General features: G+C 44.7%; 1 protein-coding gene across 7 annotated transcripts in view; it reads right to left on the bottom strand.

The window, feature by feature from the left end:
• Nucleotides 1–3,038: 3,038 nt before the first annotated feature.
• The window catches only part of ankhd1 (ankyrin repeat and KH domain containing 1), a 30,293-nt gene continuing 17,062 nt past the window's right edge, over nucleotides 3,039–16,269 (bottom strand). For all 7 annotated transcript variants that reach the window (XM_023284060.3, XM_055016426.1, XM_023284061.3 and 4 more), the window contains exons 13-39: nucleotides 15,699–15,826; nucleotides 15,446–15,589; nucleotides 15,229–15,331; nucleotides 14,835–15,097; nucleotides 14,389–14,676; nucleotides 13,874–14,297; nucleotides 13,621–13,760; nucleotides 13,396–13,507; nucleotides 13,125–13,270; nucleotides 12,880–13,022; nucleotides 12,284–12,497; nucleotides 11,198–11,373; nucleotides 10,731–10,893; nucleotides 10,542–10,637; nucleotides 10,322–10,438; nucleotides 10,052–10,220; nucleotides 9,740–9,939; nucleotides 9,241–9,602; nucleotides 8,841–8,993; nucleotides 8,459–8,608; nucleotides 6,066–7,623; nucleotides 5,754–5,940; nucleotides 5,363–5,488; nucleotides 4,349–4,600; nucleotides 4,053–4,237; nucleotides 3,795–3,962; nucleotides 3,039–3,675 (exon numbers count right to left, since the gene is read on the bottom strand). In XM_023284060.3, coding sequence (XP_023139828.1) covers nucleotides 3,616–3,675; nucleotides 3,795–3,962; nucleotides 4,053–4,237; nucleotides 4,349–4,600; nucleotides 5,363–5,488; nucleotides 5,754–5,940; nucleotides 6,066–7,623; nucleotides 8,459–8,608; nucleotides 8,841–8,993; nucleotides 9,241–9,602; nucleotides 9,740–9,939; nucleotides 10,052–10,220; nucleotides 10,322–10,438; nucleotides 10,542–10,637; nucleotides 10,731–10,893; nucleotides 11,198–11,373; nucleotides 12,284–12,497; nucleotides 12,880–13,022; nucleotides 13,125–13,270; nucleotides 13,396–13,507; nucleotides 13,621–13,760; nucleotides 13,874–14,297; nucleotides 14,389–14,676; nucleotides 14,835–15,097; nucleotides 15,229–15,331; nucleotides 15,446–15,589; nucleotides 15,699–15,826 — 6,227 coding nt within the window. In that variant the 3' untranslated portion in view covers nucleotides 3,039–3,615. The remainder of the gene's footprint in view (nucleotides 3,676–3,794; nucleotides 3,963–4,052; nucleotides 4,238–4,348; nucleotides 4,601–5,362; nucleotides 5,489–5,753; nucleotides 5,941–6,065; nucleotides 7,624–8,458; nucleotides 8,609–8,840; nucleotides 8,994–9,240; nucleotides 9,603–9,739; nucleotides 9,940–10,051; nucleotides 10,221–10,321; nucleotides 10,439–10,541; nucleotides 10,638–10,730; nucleotides 10,894–11,197; nucleotides 11,374–12,283; nucleotides 12,498–12,879; nucleotides 13,023–13,124; nucleotides 13,271–13,395; nucleotides 13,508–13,620; nucleotides 13,761–13,873; nucleotides 14,298–14,388; nucleotides 14,677–14,834; nucleotides 15,098–15,228; nucleotides 15,332–15,445; nucleotides 15,590–15,698; nucleotides 15,827–16,269) is intronic.

Raw genomic sequence — 16,269 nt, 5'->3', positions numbered from 1 at the left:
CCACCTGAAATGTAGACCTGAGAAGTTGGTTTGGAAGAATATACCATTCTAAACATCCCTAAATGTAGACTAAAAGACGGTTTGGAAGAAAATTCCATCTAAAATCCTCCAATGTAGTCCTAAAAGGTGAGTTTAATGGTATGTTCCACCTAAAATTCACTACTGTAGACCTTGGAGGTTGGTCTGATGGTATATTCCACCCAACATCCTTGAACATAAACTTACAAAGTTCGTTCAAAGGAATATTCCACCCAAAACCCTTCAATGTAGACCAAAAAATCTTGGTGTAAAGGAGTATTCCACCTTAACTGTAGACCTAAAGGATGGTTTGGAGTAATATTCTACTCTAAAATCTTCCAATGTTGACCTGAAAGGTTGATCTGATGGTATATTCTACCCAACATCCTGGAACATTTACCTAAAAGGTTGGTTTAATGGTATATTCCCAGAAGAACCCTTGAACATTGGGCTTAATGGTATATTCCACCCAAAATACTTGTACATATACCAAGAAGTCAGTGTAAAGGAAATGTAGACCTGAAAGGATTGTTTAAAGGAATATTTAAATGATTATTTTCATTATTTAATAATCTGTTATCAGTCAGAACCCTGACAAACTTATTTTCATCAGTTTTTTTAAGTGGAAGTCACAAATAAAGGAGCTCTTGGTTTTTCCCGGTGTTACTGAGTCCAAAGCTGCTGTTTCAACACAGACACATTCACATGCATCCACAAACCTCTCAGCACTCAAACACCCACAGACAGGAGGCCGGCTGAGCCGAGGCTCGGCGGCGTCCTCAGACCCACGAGTCGAGGAGTCGGTGAACTGGTTGGTCCGGTTTGAAGGCCTCCGTGTGGTCCAGTAGAAGTCCACGTAGTCGGTGTTGGCTTTGAACCACAGTGACTGGCCGCCATCAGGTGGACCAGCTCGTCCTCGTAGGACTCCTCCTGTAGCCTTGAGGGAACCACAGGAACATTCAGTAGCTGTTGGAGTTCTTCATGTCAGGCTCGTGGTAGAACGGCTCTGAAGAATCTTGTACTTATCCGGAACAATCTAACAGCCTAAACTGTTAACAGCGATGTAAAGAAGCAAACAGACATAGGTTAGGACTCAAACTAGATTTATTTTAGAAAACAAATCAACTTAGAGGCATTTGTTCACACGTGGCTGAATAGGAGGCCTTCCAATCAGATTGGAGGTCTTCACTCTGTAGGTTGTTTGTTGGGTGAGACTCTTGGACCTCCATCAGCTGATGTGGATGTTTGATGGTCTTCTTCTCTAGTGCCAGATGATTCATCCATGAATTCAGCAGCTACAGACTGAAATGAAGCTCATGCTGCCGTTATTGAATTCCTGTTCCAGATCAAATGTTCAGAGCTCACCTTGAATGCAGCTGTCTGCTGTCTGATAGTTTTTCTCATTGTAGTCTTCAATAAAATCTTTTTCCTCATGTCAGGATGTGGTGAGGCTCTTTCTCAGTCGCTGCAGACGTCCCTCATTGTGCATCTCCAGAGAAGAAACAGAAAAACTGGTCACTGCTTCAGCATCAAACGCTCTCCAGCATTGAGAGTGTTTTAGGAATTCATTGTGTTGTGAACTTTGAAGGAACAGAAACTTTACAGCTGCCAAAGATATTCAATTCAATTCAATTTTATTTATATAGCGCCAATTAGTCAAATTGTCTCGAGACACTTTACAGAACCCATATGCCTGACCCCCAGAGCAAGCCAAAAGGCGACAGTGGCAAGGAAAACACCCTTTTAACAGGGAAAAAACCTCAAGCAGAACCCGGCTCTGACGTGGGGGGACCCATCTGCCTGCTGGCCGGGCGGGTTGAGAGGGACAGAAGAGGTAGAGAGGTAGAGGTAGAGGTAGAGGGATAGAGATAGAGGGTTACAGTTGGTGGGAGAACAACCACACATCTGAAGCATCCAGCTCTGGGACCAGGGACACTTGGAGAAAGGACACAGGGAGAAACAGTTAGTGTAATGCAATAATGGTATATATAGTAAATACAAAGGTAGTTAGAGAAGGGCTCCGTGCATCAAGAGAGGTTCCCCAGCAGCCTAGGCCTATCGCAGCATAACTCTGCAGAAAGTTGGCCACCTCTTGGCACTATGCTCCTCAGCATCCGCTGACCCCAGCTCCGTCAGTTTACGTGACCTACCACTTGGCGGCTGAGTTGCTGTCGTTCCCACACACTTCCACTTTCTTATAATACAGCTGACAGTTGACTGTGGAATATTTAGGAGCCAGGAAATGTCACGACTGGATTTGTTGCACAGGTGGCATCCTATCACAGTTCCATGCTGGAATTCACTGAGCTCCTGAGAGCGACCCATTCTTTCACAAATGTTTGTAAAAGCAGTCTGCAGCCTAGGTGCTTGATTTTATACACCTGTGGTCATGGAAGTGATTGGAACACCTGATTCTGATTATTTGGATGGGTGAGCCAATACTTTTGGCAACATAGTGTATGTTCAATCATCTAAGGTACTGCAGTCCACATTTAATTTGATCAAGAATTGTTTGCCATTACAAAATTACTCTTAATGGTATTATTTTTGAAAACATCTCCCAAACTCATCCTTTTTCACAAAAAACCATCCTTACCTTAAAGTGGCATTATTGCATGAAGTTTCAATTATCATTAAATTTCAAACTGAAAAGTAGGGATGTTGTATTTTAGGCAGCAAACATTTACTTTTGCATCCAGTGGTTTCCCTTCTAGCTTGTCAATTTGGTTTAAGAGGGTCAAACAATAAATGTATCCTGCTGAAACAGAATTGGTCAGGATGGTGCCCTTATCTGTTAAAATAACTGGAACATGCACATTTAAAAAACTACTATCTAATAAAAATTTGATTGTACTTTCAGATAAAATGTGAAACCATAAAGACAAGTCTGCATAGGGCCACCAGCAGCAAGGAGGATGGTGCCCAAAAGGAGCCAGTAATGTCATAATTTCAGTGGATAAAACAAAACATCTTCTGGACTTGAATCAAAAGAAAATAAGGAAAGGATGCTTCAGCACACATACTTTTCAATCTTTTTATTGAATATTAAGGTAAATATTTCACATTAATACAGGCTACATAAAGTAGAGCCACTATACGACATGAAATTTACTCTCATTTTAACCCTTTTTAGTATGTAAACAATTATACATGTATTTACCACTCTAAAAGGTTCTGATTTCTCTTTCTCTTTAGGTAATCATCATCTAGTTCTGGGCCAAGTTTAAATAGCTACTTCATGTTGAGCCCCCTGCAGCCCAAGAACGGTGTATGTGGGTTTAAGTCAAAATCGCTAAAACTACGCAGAGAATGGATCCTGTTGAACAGGTGATCGCGCATGTTTGTTTGCATCATTGGGACACTGATAACAGCTCTGGCCCAATTTCCTCTTTCCTTGTTTGAGATAGGCACATCAAAGAATGGCGTCAAGAGAACTTCCAATTCTTCAACCCCTGCTCTGCACTGTCAGATCTCTACTAAAGTTTACAAGTTGTACGTTTTCTTTATTCCTTGTCTTATTCGGTCGTATTTGTCGGTTGGTATTACATGTTTGCACGGTGGATCATGCTGTGTGCGTTTGATTGCTGTGAACGCCGTCTAGTTGACGTGGTTCAGGTGCACATTGCCCACATGAGGTGCCCAGGTACCAGGCCACACCTTGCAGGAGAGAAGACATGGGTGGGGTGTGTTAGAACAACTGCAGTCAAATATTACATCTACTGAATGGCAGAAGTCAGCACAAGCCTCACGTTTGACTTTAGTAAAAGTTCACTGACCTGCTGTTGTGGGTCAGAGTTATCTGCATTGTTTGGGACCACTTTGATGATGGGGCTCCATGAGGGGTCACCAGCGTGCAAACCATTGTACATCGGTCCCCCTGGGCCCTCGGCCATGGGAGGATGAGGGGGCAGCATGGTTCCTCCATACATCGACATAGGCATCCCCTACACGACAAGAGCAGGTGACCTGGTAAAATATGTGTACTCAAGAGAAACTAGAGTTAAATGATGGATCCAACTCTGGCTTTGTGTTACCTTTGGAAAGTCCATGTAACTGTTGGGCAAATGCTGCGGCTGGTGGTAGTTGTTAGCAGGGTTTGCGATTCCTGTGTCATCCTGCTCCATAGGCTGGTGCTGAGAGAAGGCGGATTGCTCTGCCTGCAGCTGTGGATGCATCATGTGGCTGCTCATCAGGGGCTGGGACCAACCTGACATGGCCTCTGTATCAAAAAACACAGTGAAGGTATAGCATCAGTGGATATTACTGTTTCTGAGACTGAAATACCGGATATGGTGACCTTGAGACATACACTCCTACAATTTGTTTTTACCTGAAGCACTGCCAACCCCAAACGACCAAATCCCTCCCTGTCCAACAGATGCTGTGTAGCTGGTTGTGAGGAGAGGTGGGTTGACTGAACCCGTCTGCCTGATCCTGGCCAGCCGCTCTGTGCCGATGGGTGGGGGAACCTTCCGGTCCTGCTGCGAGGAGCTGCCTGGCTTAGGCTGAGGAGGAGGGGCTACAGCTGAGGTGGAAAGGGCAGAGGACGACACCGTGGAGGGAGGTGGGACAGGAGATTCACCTGGTGGAAAAGAGAGAGCATAGGAAAAAAACGTGAGGTATAGCTAAGAAAATGAATTTGCAAAGTGCATTTAGCCATTTCAACACCAAAACCACATGGTACTTTTAGTCATCTTGGAAAAAAACAAATCTAACCTAAAAAATACATTTAAAAAAATCAAGATCTTTCATCAATATCACTCTATTCTAAATGGCTCCTATACAAATTTGCCAAAATCGAAAGGTTTGCACTAACCACACTTAGTTAAAAAAAATAAAAATGATGTGCTCCTCTGTGAAACCAAGAGGTCATTATTGACTCAGCTGCGACCAACAGTCGTGACAAAAAATCAGGGACTTTTTGACTGAACTGGGCTGAATTGCTGGCTGTGTTGACACAGACAGATAAGAAATAAGTATAGAAACAAATTTAAATGTAATTAGTAAAATATATTGCTTATATAGAACCACGTTTTATTGCAGTTTTCTTCATACGATGGTTTACAGCATGAACAACTTTGTTAAACTGCTCAAAAAATAAAAGAGTTCTCCACTCCTGGCAGTGGTTGTGCCATTTCTATAGATTTTCAGGACTTTAGATTGCAGTAAAAAATTACCCCATAGCGAGTAAAATTGTAATAGGAGGAAAAAGGATACCCAGAAACTGCTTAGGGTTCAGGGGGTTAAGATAGAAACAACTTTTCTAAAAGCCTCAATGCTTCAAGGGTACAAACGTTAAAGAAGATAATGACCATGACAAACAAGAAGTGTGTGAGCCTAGTACCTGATGTGGATGCACTCCATGGATGAGGGGAAAAGTGCTGTCTGCTGAACGAGGGCGTGCCGACTCCTGTGTGACCGTGCAGATACACAGGGCTGCCAGAGATACTGGTGGCATAACTGGTCAATGCTGTGGCAACAGATAGAAAAGAGACACTTCAATATAGAGCAAAACTGTACCTCAGAAATTCACCTTTTTGGAAAATACAAGGTCTTATGCTAAGATTCATGTTTCTACTGAGCTACCTTTTCTCATGTGACATTTGGTTGCACATAAACAGTCTCTACATCTGTTTTGATGCTGTTAGCTTAAAAACTGATTGTTCATCTCAAAGAATTAAACCAAGCTAAGTAAACATAAAAAAAGGACAGAAACACAACAAAAACAGTCATACCGATGGGGCTGTTGACCATCCTCTGGGAGGCAGAACGGTAGCCAGGGGCTTTGGAGCTGTCTGGAGGAGGTGGAGGCATCATATTCTCCATCTGGCCCATGCTCATGTAGGCTGGTGGGGCTGAGTATGACTGATCTGGGGGTGATCGAGCAGGCAAATGGCAACCCCACACCTGACTGTTTCCCACCTGCAGAAAACAACACAATCAATAACCAAAATGTAACTGAAACCTATGCTTGTCACCTGTCACAGGTAAAAGTCTATATGTAATGTCAGGCTCATCTTGATATTGTGAAGGCTACTGAAACTCACCTGGCTATTGTTATCAAAGATGCTGCTGAAATTGAAGAGACCTGCAGGGCCGAAGTTGGGGGGTATCTGCTGAGGTTTGCCTGCACTGGCGACATGCTGCATCTGGGAACCGTTCATCATCCCTAGATTAGCAGAGACCTGAAGGGAGCCTGGAGCCTGGGCTTGGGTTTGGGTCTGAGCTTGTGGAGGCAAACTTGTTGGTTGGGAAGTCTGGTTTTGGGTTTGTTTCTGGGGTTCTTGCTGAGCACTGAAGGGTACAAACACAGACTGCTGTTGCTGTTGCGTCTGCTGCTGCTGCTCAGAAAGGGAGTAGTAAGGCCCTGGTTGCTGCATACGATGGGAGACTCTTGGTGCAGGGGCTGAGAAGTGAGGAACAGTGTTGTTGGGGTGTGCAACATTGTGTGAGAGGACAGAAGGTGGTACTGAGGGAAGGTGGGAGCTGGGTTGTGGGTTGAGATGTGGTGGTGGAGCCTCTGTGGATGGTGCAGTGGAGGGAGGGGGAGGTAACTGCTGTCTGGGCTCTGGCTTGGGAACTAAAGCCATGGCAGGGGTAGTGAAGCCCACGGAGTTGATGCTCTCACTGACAGAAACAGGCTGGTTCTCTACAGGTAGAGAGGGCTTGTCCTTTCCAGGAGCGACAACAGCACTGGGCTCTGATTTAGTGGGTTGGATGGGGGGCTGTGAAATAGGTCCGACTGGCTGCTGAGGGGCATTAGCCATGGTTGTAGTGGAACTGTGATGTGCAGGAGAACCAGTGCCTCGTACTGTATTGCTGCCACTAGAAGCAGCAGCGACAGACACAGGGGTGACACCAGCAGGCTTGGGGTCAGGAGTGAAGAGCTGTTTTCTGACAGAGGAAGGAGTGGGGATGCTCGGCTGGGGATTATATGGAGTAGGATTCGGGGTATGAGATGAGGCTGCAGCTGCAGACGTGTTAGGAGCACTGGTGGTGGTGGTGTTGGTGGTCGTGACTGAGGCTCCTGAGCTGGCTGTGTTGCTGTGCTCACTATGAGTTGAGTTGGGTCTGGCCTGGGCTCCAGTGCTGCTGGTTCCTCCATTGTGTTTAGGGGAGCTGTTAGCACTGCCAGGACTCACAGGACGCACAGGGAAAGGCCCCCAGGTGCTGGCAGCCGGAGAGAAGGTGCCGCCAAATTGCGCCATGGGTAGACGAGGGTGTCTGATCTGGTGCATGGTCTGAGCAGCCAGTAGCGCCAGCTGAGGGTGGGCGTACGCCAGGGGCAGAGACACTGGGAACGGCTGCCTGACATTTGAAGACAGCCCCTTGCCAATCTTTCCCCCAGCCTGAGAAGAGGATGAAGATGAGGATGAGGAGGGTTGGAACGAGACGCCTGTGGAGGTGACCAATGAGCTGAGAGCTTTTGGCCCAGTGGTTGAACCGCTGGTAGCCCCTGTGGTACTGGGGAAGGAAGCTGACGTGGTTTTAGAGCCTGGGGCTCTAATGTGATTACGTGGAATCAGATCCTCGAGCTCTTTGGCTGGGTCTTGGATTAGCGCATTGATCAGCTGAACTGCATACCTCGTAGACTCCGTGCCTCCTCTGAAACAAAACAGCACACTTTATTCAGAATATGTTCTTGTATGTAACAAATCAGAAGCAATGACATGTTTAAGTCTGCTAAAGTTCTGCAACAAGCCAAACTGTCCCCCTCCAGAGCCTCACAGTTGATTATTTAATGCTTGTCAGCATTAATAAATGCAGCTCTGTCGAGACTGTTTTCACGGAGCACAAATATAAGTTTAAGTGGGGTCCATTTTCTTGTTATTATTTTTTAGTATGTTTCACTGCACAGTTGAAAAACAAAAAGTTTGTTTTTTCCAGTGTTTTGAAGCACATGCAATTAAACCCACTGCTGCTGATTTAAACTCTCAGTTTCCTTCTGTCCCTTGCATTTGGCTTTGTTATCATAACTCTAGTGTCTTGGTTGACTGGAAATGTCTTGACCTACATACTAGCAATGGTAAATGTGCATGTTTGCTGTTTTCATTAGAACAATGGCCCAGATAGAGGCACAACATCCACTAAGGGCTGCACATTAAATATTTTCACTTAGTGTCCACCCCAAACAAAGAACAAATGACATATTTATGTGAAAATTTGTGCTAGATCATACAGATGCAACACTGCTTATCATTTATGGAAGCAGTTGAATCTGATATATGTTCTAGTTGCAGTGCCAGTGATATTTACTAGTTTATATGATGATCAGATGCAATGTCAAAGAATTCAAATTCAATGTCAAAGAAGAAAGTTTAAAGCCTAACCATAGCATTTTGATGTCTAGAAAGAATCAGCACGCTTTTTATTCACCAAACCTACTGTTAAATTTCAGCTACAGTGAAGTTTATAGTCCACCAGAGGGCATTATTTTTACCTTATGGTAATCATTCTCTCTCCGTTCTTGTCCTTTTGTTTGTCCACGTCAATATGAGCTCCTGTCACATCCTGGATCGCTGTGATGTTGCAGCCGCCTCTGCCCATGATCCGAGACACAACGGAGGCTGGCACAGACAGCTTCTTTGATCTTCAAAAGAGGCAGTAAAAGGTGCGGATTTATGTGTGTACTTAGGTCACTGTACTGCATTTGTATTCATAGATAATTCATAAAACGACATGCAAATGTATTAGTTCTGTGAGTATTGCATAAACATGCTTTGTGTATATAGATAATGTACAGAAAAAGTTCCATTTGACATTGAAATACATGATCTTCCTTTTAGAAATGTGTGCACATGAAGTCAAATTTGTAAACTGACCTTCTGACAACCTCTTTCCAACCTTCTTCTCTCTTCTGGCCTCTCTTTGGACTTGTGAGGCTGAGCTTACTGTTGGGTGAGGTGACGGGAAGAGCCATGGTCTTGAATGGAGAGGGCAAAGAGTTGGAGGTGGAGTCGCTTGCATCTGGAGCTCTGCAACAAAACAGACAGAGCTCACATTCAGCTGGTGCACAGATACGATGTGACGTATTGAAGATATGACCTCTTATTTATCATGCTGGCAAACAGTGGCTGAAGTGGCAACATATGTTGGCAATGTCACAAATCTCACAGTATGTTAGTTTAGACAATAAAATAGGAGTTTGAAGCTTAGCTTTTTCTCTACAGATATACACTGCATGTTAAGCGATAAATTTGTTCTGCTTCATGATGGACTCACTTTTGCGTCATTTTTGAGATGGAGACTGTGACCTTGTTGTCCACTTTGCCGTCAGTCTGCGGCTGAGGACAGTGTCTCTTCTCTGGGCCGGGCAGGAGGGCCTGGGACTGCGCTGCTCCTGAGGAGGGGGCTGAAGATGAGGATGAAGAGGAGGAAGAGGAGGAGGAGGAGGAGGCGGAGGAGGTGAGGTCAGGGAGGTAGTTGAGCTCCTGACTCTTGCCACCACTGCTGCTGCTCTCACTGGCACAGTCGGTGCTATCCAAGGGGTCAGAATCGCTGTTGCCACCTGCCACTCCCCCACCCCCACCCCGTGGCTCACCGTGGATCTTGTTCTTGTCAGCCTTGTGCTGCGCTAGTGCCACCTAAAACGAAAGCGCACAGTTATTCATTCATTAGGGTGCTTCTAGTCTGGATATTAAAGTCAGAATAATCAAATCTATTAAGGCATTATGAATCAGCGAAGACAAACTTCTCTGTATACAGAAGCAGCAGTGCTCACCTGCGGATCCTGTAATATGATGGGTTCGTTGGGCGCTGAATCCTTGGTCTTGTTCTTTTTGTTCTTACGATTGGTGCTTGGGGTAGTGGCCACACTCGCTCGCTTTTTACCAAAAGCTGTAGTGAAAGTGGTGGAGGTGGCAGATATACCAATGGTGGTGGTGGTGGTTGCACTTGGAGGTTCGATAGGAACCTCTGTTTCTGCGGGAGGTGGAAATTCAGAGAGCAATGGTTATCAACTAAGTGATTCTAGTTGCATTCATCCCAAAGTACTACAAGCTTATTTTTTCCAGGCAAAAGTGTGAAATGCTACCTTCAGCCGAATCCTCCTTCTGCTCCAGCATCTCAGAGGACTCCTCCTTGGTTTTCTGCCCCTCCTCTTCCTCCAACTTCCTCTTCTGCTCTTCCTTCTTCTTTTTGCGCTTTTCCTTCCTCTTCTCACGCTTGGCAGCCAGGGCCTGCTTCTTGCTCTCCTCTCGGGACTGTTAGACACAACGCAGTCATATCAAAAAACATCCTCATCCACACATTGTATTCAGAATGCTTTTTCTTCCCAGAGTACAGCCATGTAATCTGACACTACCTTCTCCAAGTCTAACTCCTTGAGGAGAATGCTAGCGTTCTTGTTGGCTTCAGCTGCCTGCTGGTCTTTAGCTTTGACGATGGTCTCCATGCACTGGTGACACTTCTTCAACAACTCCTGCAGGGAACACTCAAAGTTATAGCTCTGCTAATATGTCAACCATTTCTGTTATTTCAATAGCAGTAGCCAACTCATGGTTGAAAGGGCAGTTGATACCTACCTTGTCAGCGATGGTGGCGATGTATCTCATGCACTCAATATCTGATGGGAATTGGTTGACCTCCTTTACAAGATATTGCACCACCTTCACATGACCCTAAAATGTGATGTAAAATGGTTAGCAAAAGCAGTCTCGCCAAAATGTAGCACAAAACACAAAATTCTATCAGGTTGCTTATAAACTGTGCACCTTGCGAAAAGCAGCCATGAGTGGGGTAATCTTGCGGTTGTCAGCTGCATCCACATCAGCACTGGCATGAACCAGGAGCTGGACCACGTCAAAATGACCGCCGTTTGCTGCCAGCCAAAGGGGAGTGTTCCCTTTCTTGTTTCGTACGTCAATATGAGCACCCCTGGAAAAAAGGAAATAAGTTTTACCTCAAGAAAAAAAAAGTTACCTAGCTAATCGGGTTAAGGGACATTATAAATACACTGGAAATTGATGACAGGCTGTTTATGGTGAATGTCCGATGACTGAAAATGACTGAAAATGTGACTTTATATATCAGCACTCAGACAATGAACAAAGCCCAAATCAGTAGTTTCAAAATCTTGCCAAAGCGAACATCAATTTTACTGAACAGAACCAACTGAGGATTAGCTCATTACAAGAAAACTAGATTATGGTTTGATACAGAAACGCTTAAAAGCAGTCACCTGTTGATAAGCAGCTCACAAAACTTGTAGTGGCCCTTGTCGGCAGCAATGGTGAGGGCAGTGTCTCGGGACGAAGGAACTGGGGGAGCGTTGACATCGGCACCTTTATCCAGCAGCACTCGGCCCACCTCTGCGTATCCTCCTGAGGCTGCCTCCATCAGAGGAGTAAGACCAGTCTGCATGAAGCAAGTAATCAGTTAGCAAGAAGGCCAGTGGATGTACCAAAAACAAAGGACCAGAACAGTGATTGCTTTTTTTCTGAGGCAGACTGTGCCTTATGTTTTCCTCCAATATTAAACCTCTGAACCCCAGGCAGTTTGACCATTTTATTTGCACCCGTCTCGTTTTTATTCACTGTGGGCTCACTTTTCACTGCAATGTAGTGCAATGTAGTCCTGCACCTCTATTGAAACAGTATAGTCATGGCTACAAGTAGAGAGAACTTTAAAAATGTCTTCTGTGCAGAATACAAAAGTTATAATGCAATAAATCATGAAAAAAAAGGCAAACTGAATTTCTTTGACTATGTTTTTTTTGCCCCTCAGATGTTACCAATACTGGAAAAAAAATGGTACCCAGACACTTTAGATATTTTACTACTGACATTTAGAATTTCTTTCCATAATCTGGAGAAATACAACTGTGCAGTTCAGCTAAAAATGTTCATAAATTTTTGTTATGCGACTGTTGGTCGCTAAGGGCTTCACAGTTACGGTGAAAAGTGCACAATGTTTAGATTTTTAACAGAATCTGTTAAGATCAAACAGTATATAATAAGAGATGCAGAATAAAGTAATTTAGATAAAATAGAGGCTGGATTTGGTTGAGTTTTAAGACAAAATGGGACTTTACAGGGGAGTAGTTCAAGGAAAGTTGAAAATCTAAAAATTCTTTGTGTGCTCACAGTTTCTGGATATGATAAATGGTATAATTTTGGTGATTTTTTTTTTTTTTTTTAAATGGAACATGTCTTAAGTCCACTGATTGGTTCCGGGGTTCAGAGGGACAATAGATATATAAACAGTAACGTATATGAAAAGATGCAGATTGACACACTATGATGAAGTCCATTTGTTCACTCCTCACCTTAGCACGATGCTCTACGTTGGCCTTGCGATCTAGCAGCAGGCTGACAACTTCAGCCCGCCCCTGAAAGCAGGCGAGGGTCAGAGCTGTGTTTCTGTTGGTCTCAATCTGAGCGTTGATGTCCGAGCCCATATCTAACAATAGCTTCACTGCCGGCACATGACCATTCATTGCTGCCAGCATAAGAGGAGAGATTCCCAGCTTGCTGCCAGTCCTGTTGAAAAAGTAAACAAATAAATTAGAGCCCAAAAGCATCAAATCATTGAGTATTTGTCATAGTTTTGGTAAATATTATCATTTAATTGCCATGTGGCACCTCAATATGTATTTTCACTTTTCCAGAGCATATAGCTTATCCAAGTATCAGCAACTATAAAGCTACTGTTTCCTTAATATTAGATATAAGTCATTTGTAATCACTACGCTGCTACTTCTGTTGTGCGCTAAAATCCAAAGGAACCTTTTACACAGATGCTGTATCACTTTTAGAAACTACAGTAATGTTGTCACATTCAGACTAACAGGAGCTTTTATCCTTAGGTTTAACCCGGTATGGGAGGACACTTGGCCACGACTGTATATTGAAGTTCACTCACCTGGAGTTAATCTCAGCTCCAGCATTAAGGAGTATCTTGATGATGTTGACATATCCCCCAGAAGCAGCCAAGCTAAGAGGCGTGTAGTCTGAAACATTGCGGTGTTCCTTATTGGCTCCCCGTAGCAGCAGCAATTCAACAACCTGTCCAACAACAATGACAGTTAAATAACACAGTTTAAGCCAGCAATACATTGAACAGGTGTATGCACATTATGGGGGTAAACTGAAAGACAATGTCTTCACCTCCTGGCGTCCCCCAGAGCAGGCGAGGGAGAGGGGTGTGTCTTTGGTTCTCTCTGATTGAGCCTCAATGTCACCCCCTTTGTCCAGGAGCACCTCAACCACACCTACATGGCCAGCAGTGGCAGCCAGGATAAGAGGAGTAAAACCTGTGGAGAAGAGTGAGGAGGGTTTTTTGTTAAATAATGCACCTGCTGTGAATTAAAATCCATCTCACAATTCCACATTGTTCAGTGTTTTTCCACACAACCATCTTATTATTACTGTTCGCTACCTTTTTTGTCCCGGTGCTCAATGTTGGCTCCCCGTGCAATCAGGACAGACACAAGCTCCTCGTGTCCTCCTGCACATGCCAGCGTCAGCGCTGTGTCATGGTTACTCTCCGTCTATGGAAAAAACAGCATCTCTTAACACAGTAAAACACTTTGTGCATATATATTTTATATATATGTTCATTTGCATTTCAGTTTTAAGTTGTCAAACTGGCATTGTGTCTTACATGTGCATCTATGTCAACAGAGGGATAGAGGGGCAGGACTGAAGGGGGAGAGGCGATGTTTACGGGCGTCTGTGTGGGTGGCTGGGACAGGGGTGTAGGTGAAGTTGTAGTGTTCAGCATGGGCACGCGGCTGCTCACAGCTGCAACAGAGAAAAAGATGCATCCAAACATACAAGTCAGTTTTGTAGCAGAGTTTTACAAGTCATCAGTGAGCAAAAAAACTCAAGTGTCCTGCCTCCAGATATACACTTGCCTGCCATGATGTCGTCCAGTGTGTCTGTGAGCGTCTGTGCAGGTGTAGCTACCATGAGCCCATCTGGAGCCTGCTGAGGTATCATTCCTGGGCCTAAACCAGCCAGCTGCTGACCTTGACCTTGCTGCTGCTGGCCCAACATCTGCTGTCCCACCAGTACCCTCTGCAGCTCTGGGCTGGTATTTCCCGGGTAATCTGCAGGGTTGTAGTCTGGCAGCGGCTGGATAGGGACGAAGGCAGCCTGAAGAGGCGGAGGAGGCGGCTGGGGCTGAGTCTGCGGCGAAGGGGGCAGAGGAGGCTGCTGTGGTGGCTGTGGCCCATCCCTGTAGAGGATTGTGCCCACCTGAGGAAGCTTGGGGTAATCATCCTCTTCTCCGTCTGCCTCTTCCTCCGAACCTTCCTCTTCATCATCATCATCCTCTTCCTGAAAACACACACAATGCACTTTCAGTCTTTTGGATCTATATATACACAGTAAGAGAACAACATAAAAACATAATTACTGAGAATTTCACCTCTTCCCCTTCCTCTCCTGGCTGATCTTCTTGATCCCCATCTTTGTTAGCCTCTTCATCCGTGTCTGAGCCAGTGTGTAGTTGGGCGCCCGGTGCCGCGGGAAGTGGCCCCAGAGCAGACGTCGTACTTCCAGGCCCCGGGCCCGGTCCCTGGCTCTGCCCAGCCTCCTGCTCTTCCTTTAAGCCCTTTGCCTCCATGTACTCTTTGGTGAACTGTTGCTGTGTTTTCAGCTGCAGCTGGCGCTCCACCTTCTGCAGCTCCTTCAAGATTTTCTTCTTCTTCTGGACCTAAGTAGACAACAGCCACATCTTTGTTGGATACATTTCTGACGCTGTGCTTTGCATTCCAAATGGCATTTAGGTGTAAATTAGCTTGTAAGGTCATGTTCATCTTACTAAAGAGGGTTTAAGCTGAATTCAGATCTTAGGAAGAAGATGAGTTATACCTGCTCCTCTCGGCTCTTCTTCAGCTCCTCAATCTTGTCTTTGGTGAGCGGCTCCCCCTGAATGAGCTCTAGCGACTGTAGCTGGGCCTTCTCAATAGCGCTAATTCTCTGGCCCAGCTCATTCAGCTTTCCCTCTGTTTCCTCCACAATGCACTCTAGAGGCTGGCACAAGTGGAAGGGTGGCAGAGGCTCTGCTTCAGCACCCCGGCCAACTGAGCTGGGGACACCAGGCTGAAGGGCTGCCTGTCTCTGTTTGGACGTGCCTGAATTTGAACAAAGACGAGAAGAAGTAATTGTTGAGAATGGGTTAACAATCTGACAACAGCTTAGCGAAGTCTGCAACTTCATTTCTTGAGTACAGCTGTTGGCAGAGGGTGCTCGTGGCACTGTTTACCTTTGCTGGAGACGGGTGGGGGCGTACCGATGTTTGATGGGGCTCTGTCGGGCTCCTGAGGGGGCACTACCATGGCGAGAGCTTGGAATGGGACACGAGGAACCTGTAATTACAGATATGTTAGGCTTAAGTGGCTCAAAAACAACTACAATTTACAATGAACAGATCTATTGCCTGGAAGAACATTGGGAAAAAAGTAGTATATTGCAGTATGTACCTGAGAGGCATCTTGAGATGGGGGTGTGAGCTGGGAAAGATCGGGGGCAGGGACAGACAGGATGTTGTTGGGGTAGTCCAACAGGTAGGACACAACATTGGTGTGGCCACCCTTAGCAGCTTCTATCAACATGGTTGAACCATCCTACAAAGAGAAAAGATGGCATGTTTTTTGTTGTGTGTTTTCTTAAACATACAAATGAGCATGATTATTCTTATAAGCTGGTGTTAATCAGTCAGGCAGTGTCCATTACTTTGAGTCTGTGTGTAGGATCTGCTCCATGCGCCAGCAGCAACTCCACCACAGCCAGATGCCCTCCAGCACAGGCCAGGGACACCACTGTGTGATCATTATTGGCAGTAGCTCTGTTCACATTAGCACCTAGACAAGAGAAGTAGATGGGTAAACACACCAACTCACAGCATATGAGATCAATTAAGGAATAATTATATACAACCAAGTATTCATTCATTAGGATGTGTGATACAAACATTTTACTGAAAATGTTTATGAATACGATGAATGTAATATATTGCATGATTGTAAACCAACTGAGTGTCTTATCACTTTGCTATCAATGCAAAATACACTGCATGACAATTCAAAATAAATTTTTAAGAAAAAATATTCTTTTAGACCTTCCATATTGATAAGATTATGAAGGTAAATTCCTCCAGGATGAAGCGTCTTCCAGTCATATTGTAGAAATCAATACAATACCATTTAAAACACATTTTAAGCCTCCTGATCTCTTCATATAATGATATTATCATTACCCATCGAAACAAATTACCCTTTTTGCATGGACTGAAGAGCTGCTTTAC

This window comes from Amphiprion ocellaris, chromosome 13 (genome assembly GCF_022539595.1).
Source record: "Amphiprion ocellaris isolate individual 3 ecotype Okinawa chromosome 13, ASM2253959v1, whole genome shotgun sequence".
NCBI classification, from domain to species: domain Eukaryota; kingdom Metazoa; phylum Chordata; class Actinopteri; family Pomacentridae; genus Amphiprion; species Amphiprion ocellaris.
Note: the sequence above shows the minus strand (reverse complement) of the source record. Positions and strands in the feature narration are given on the sequence as shown.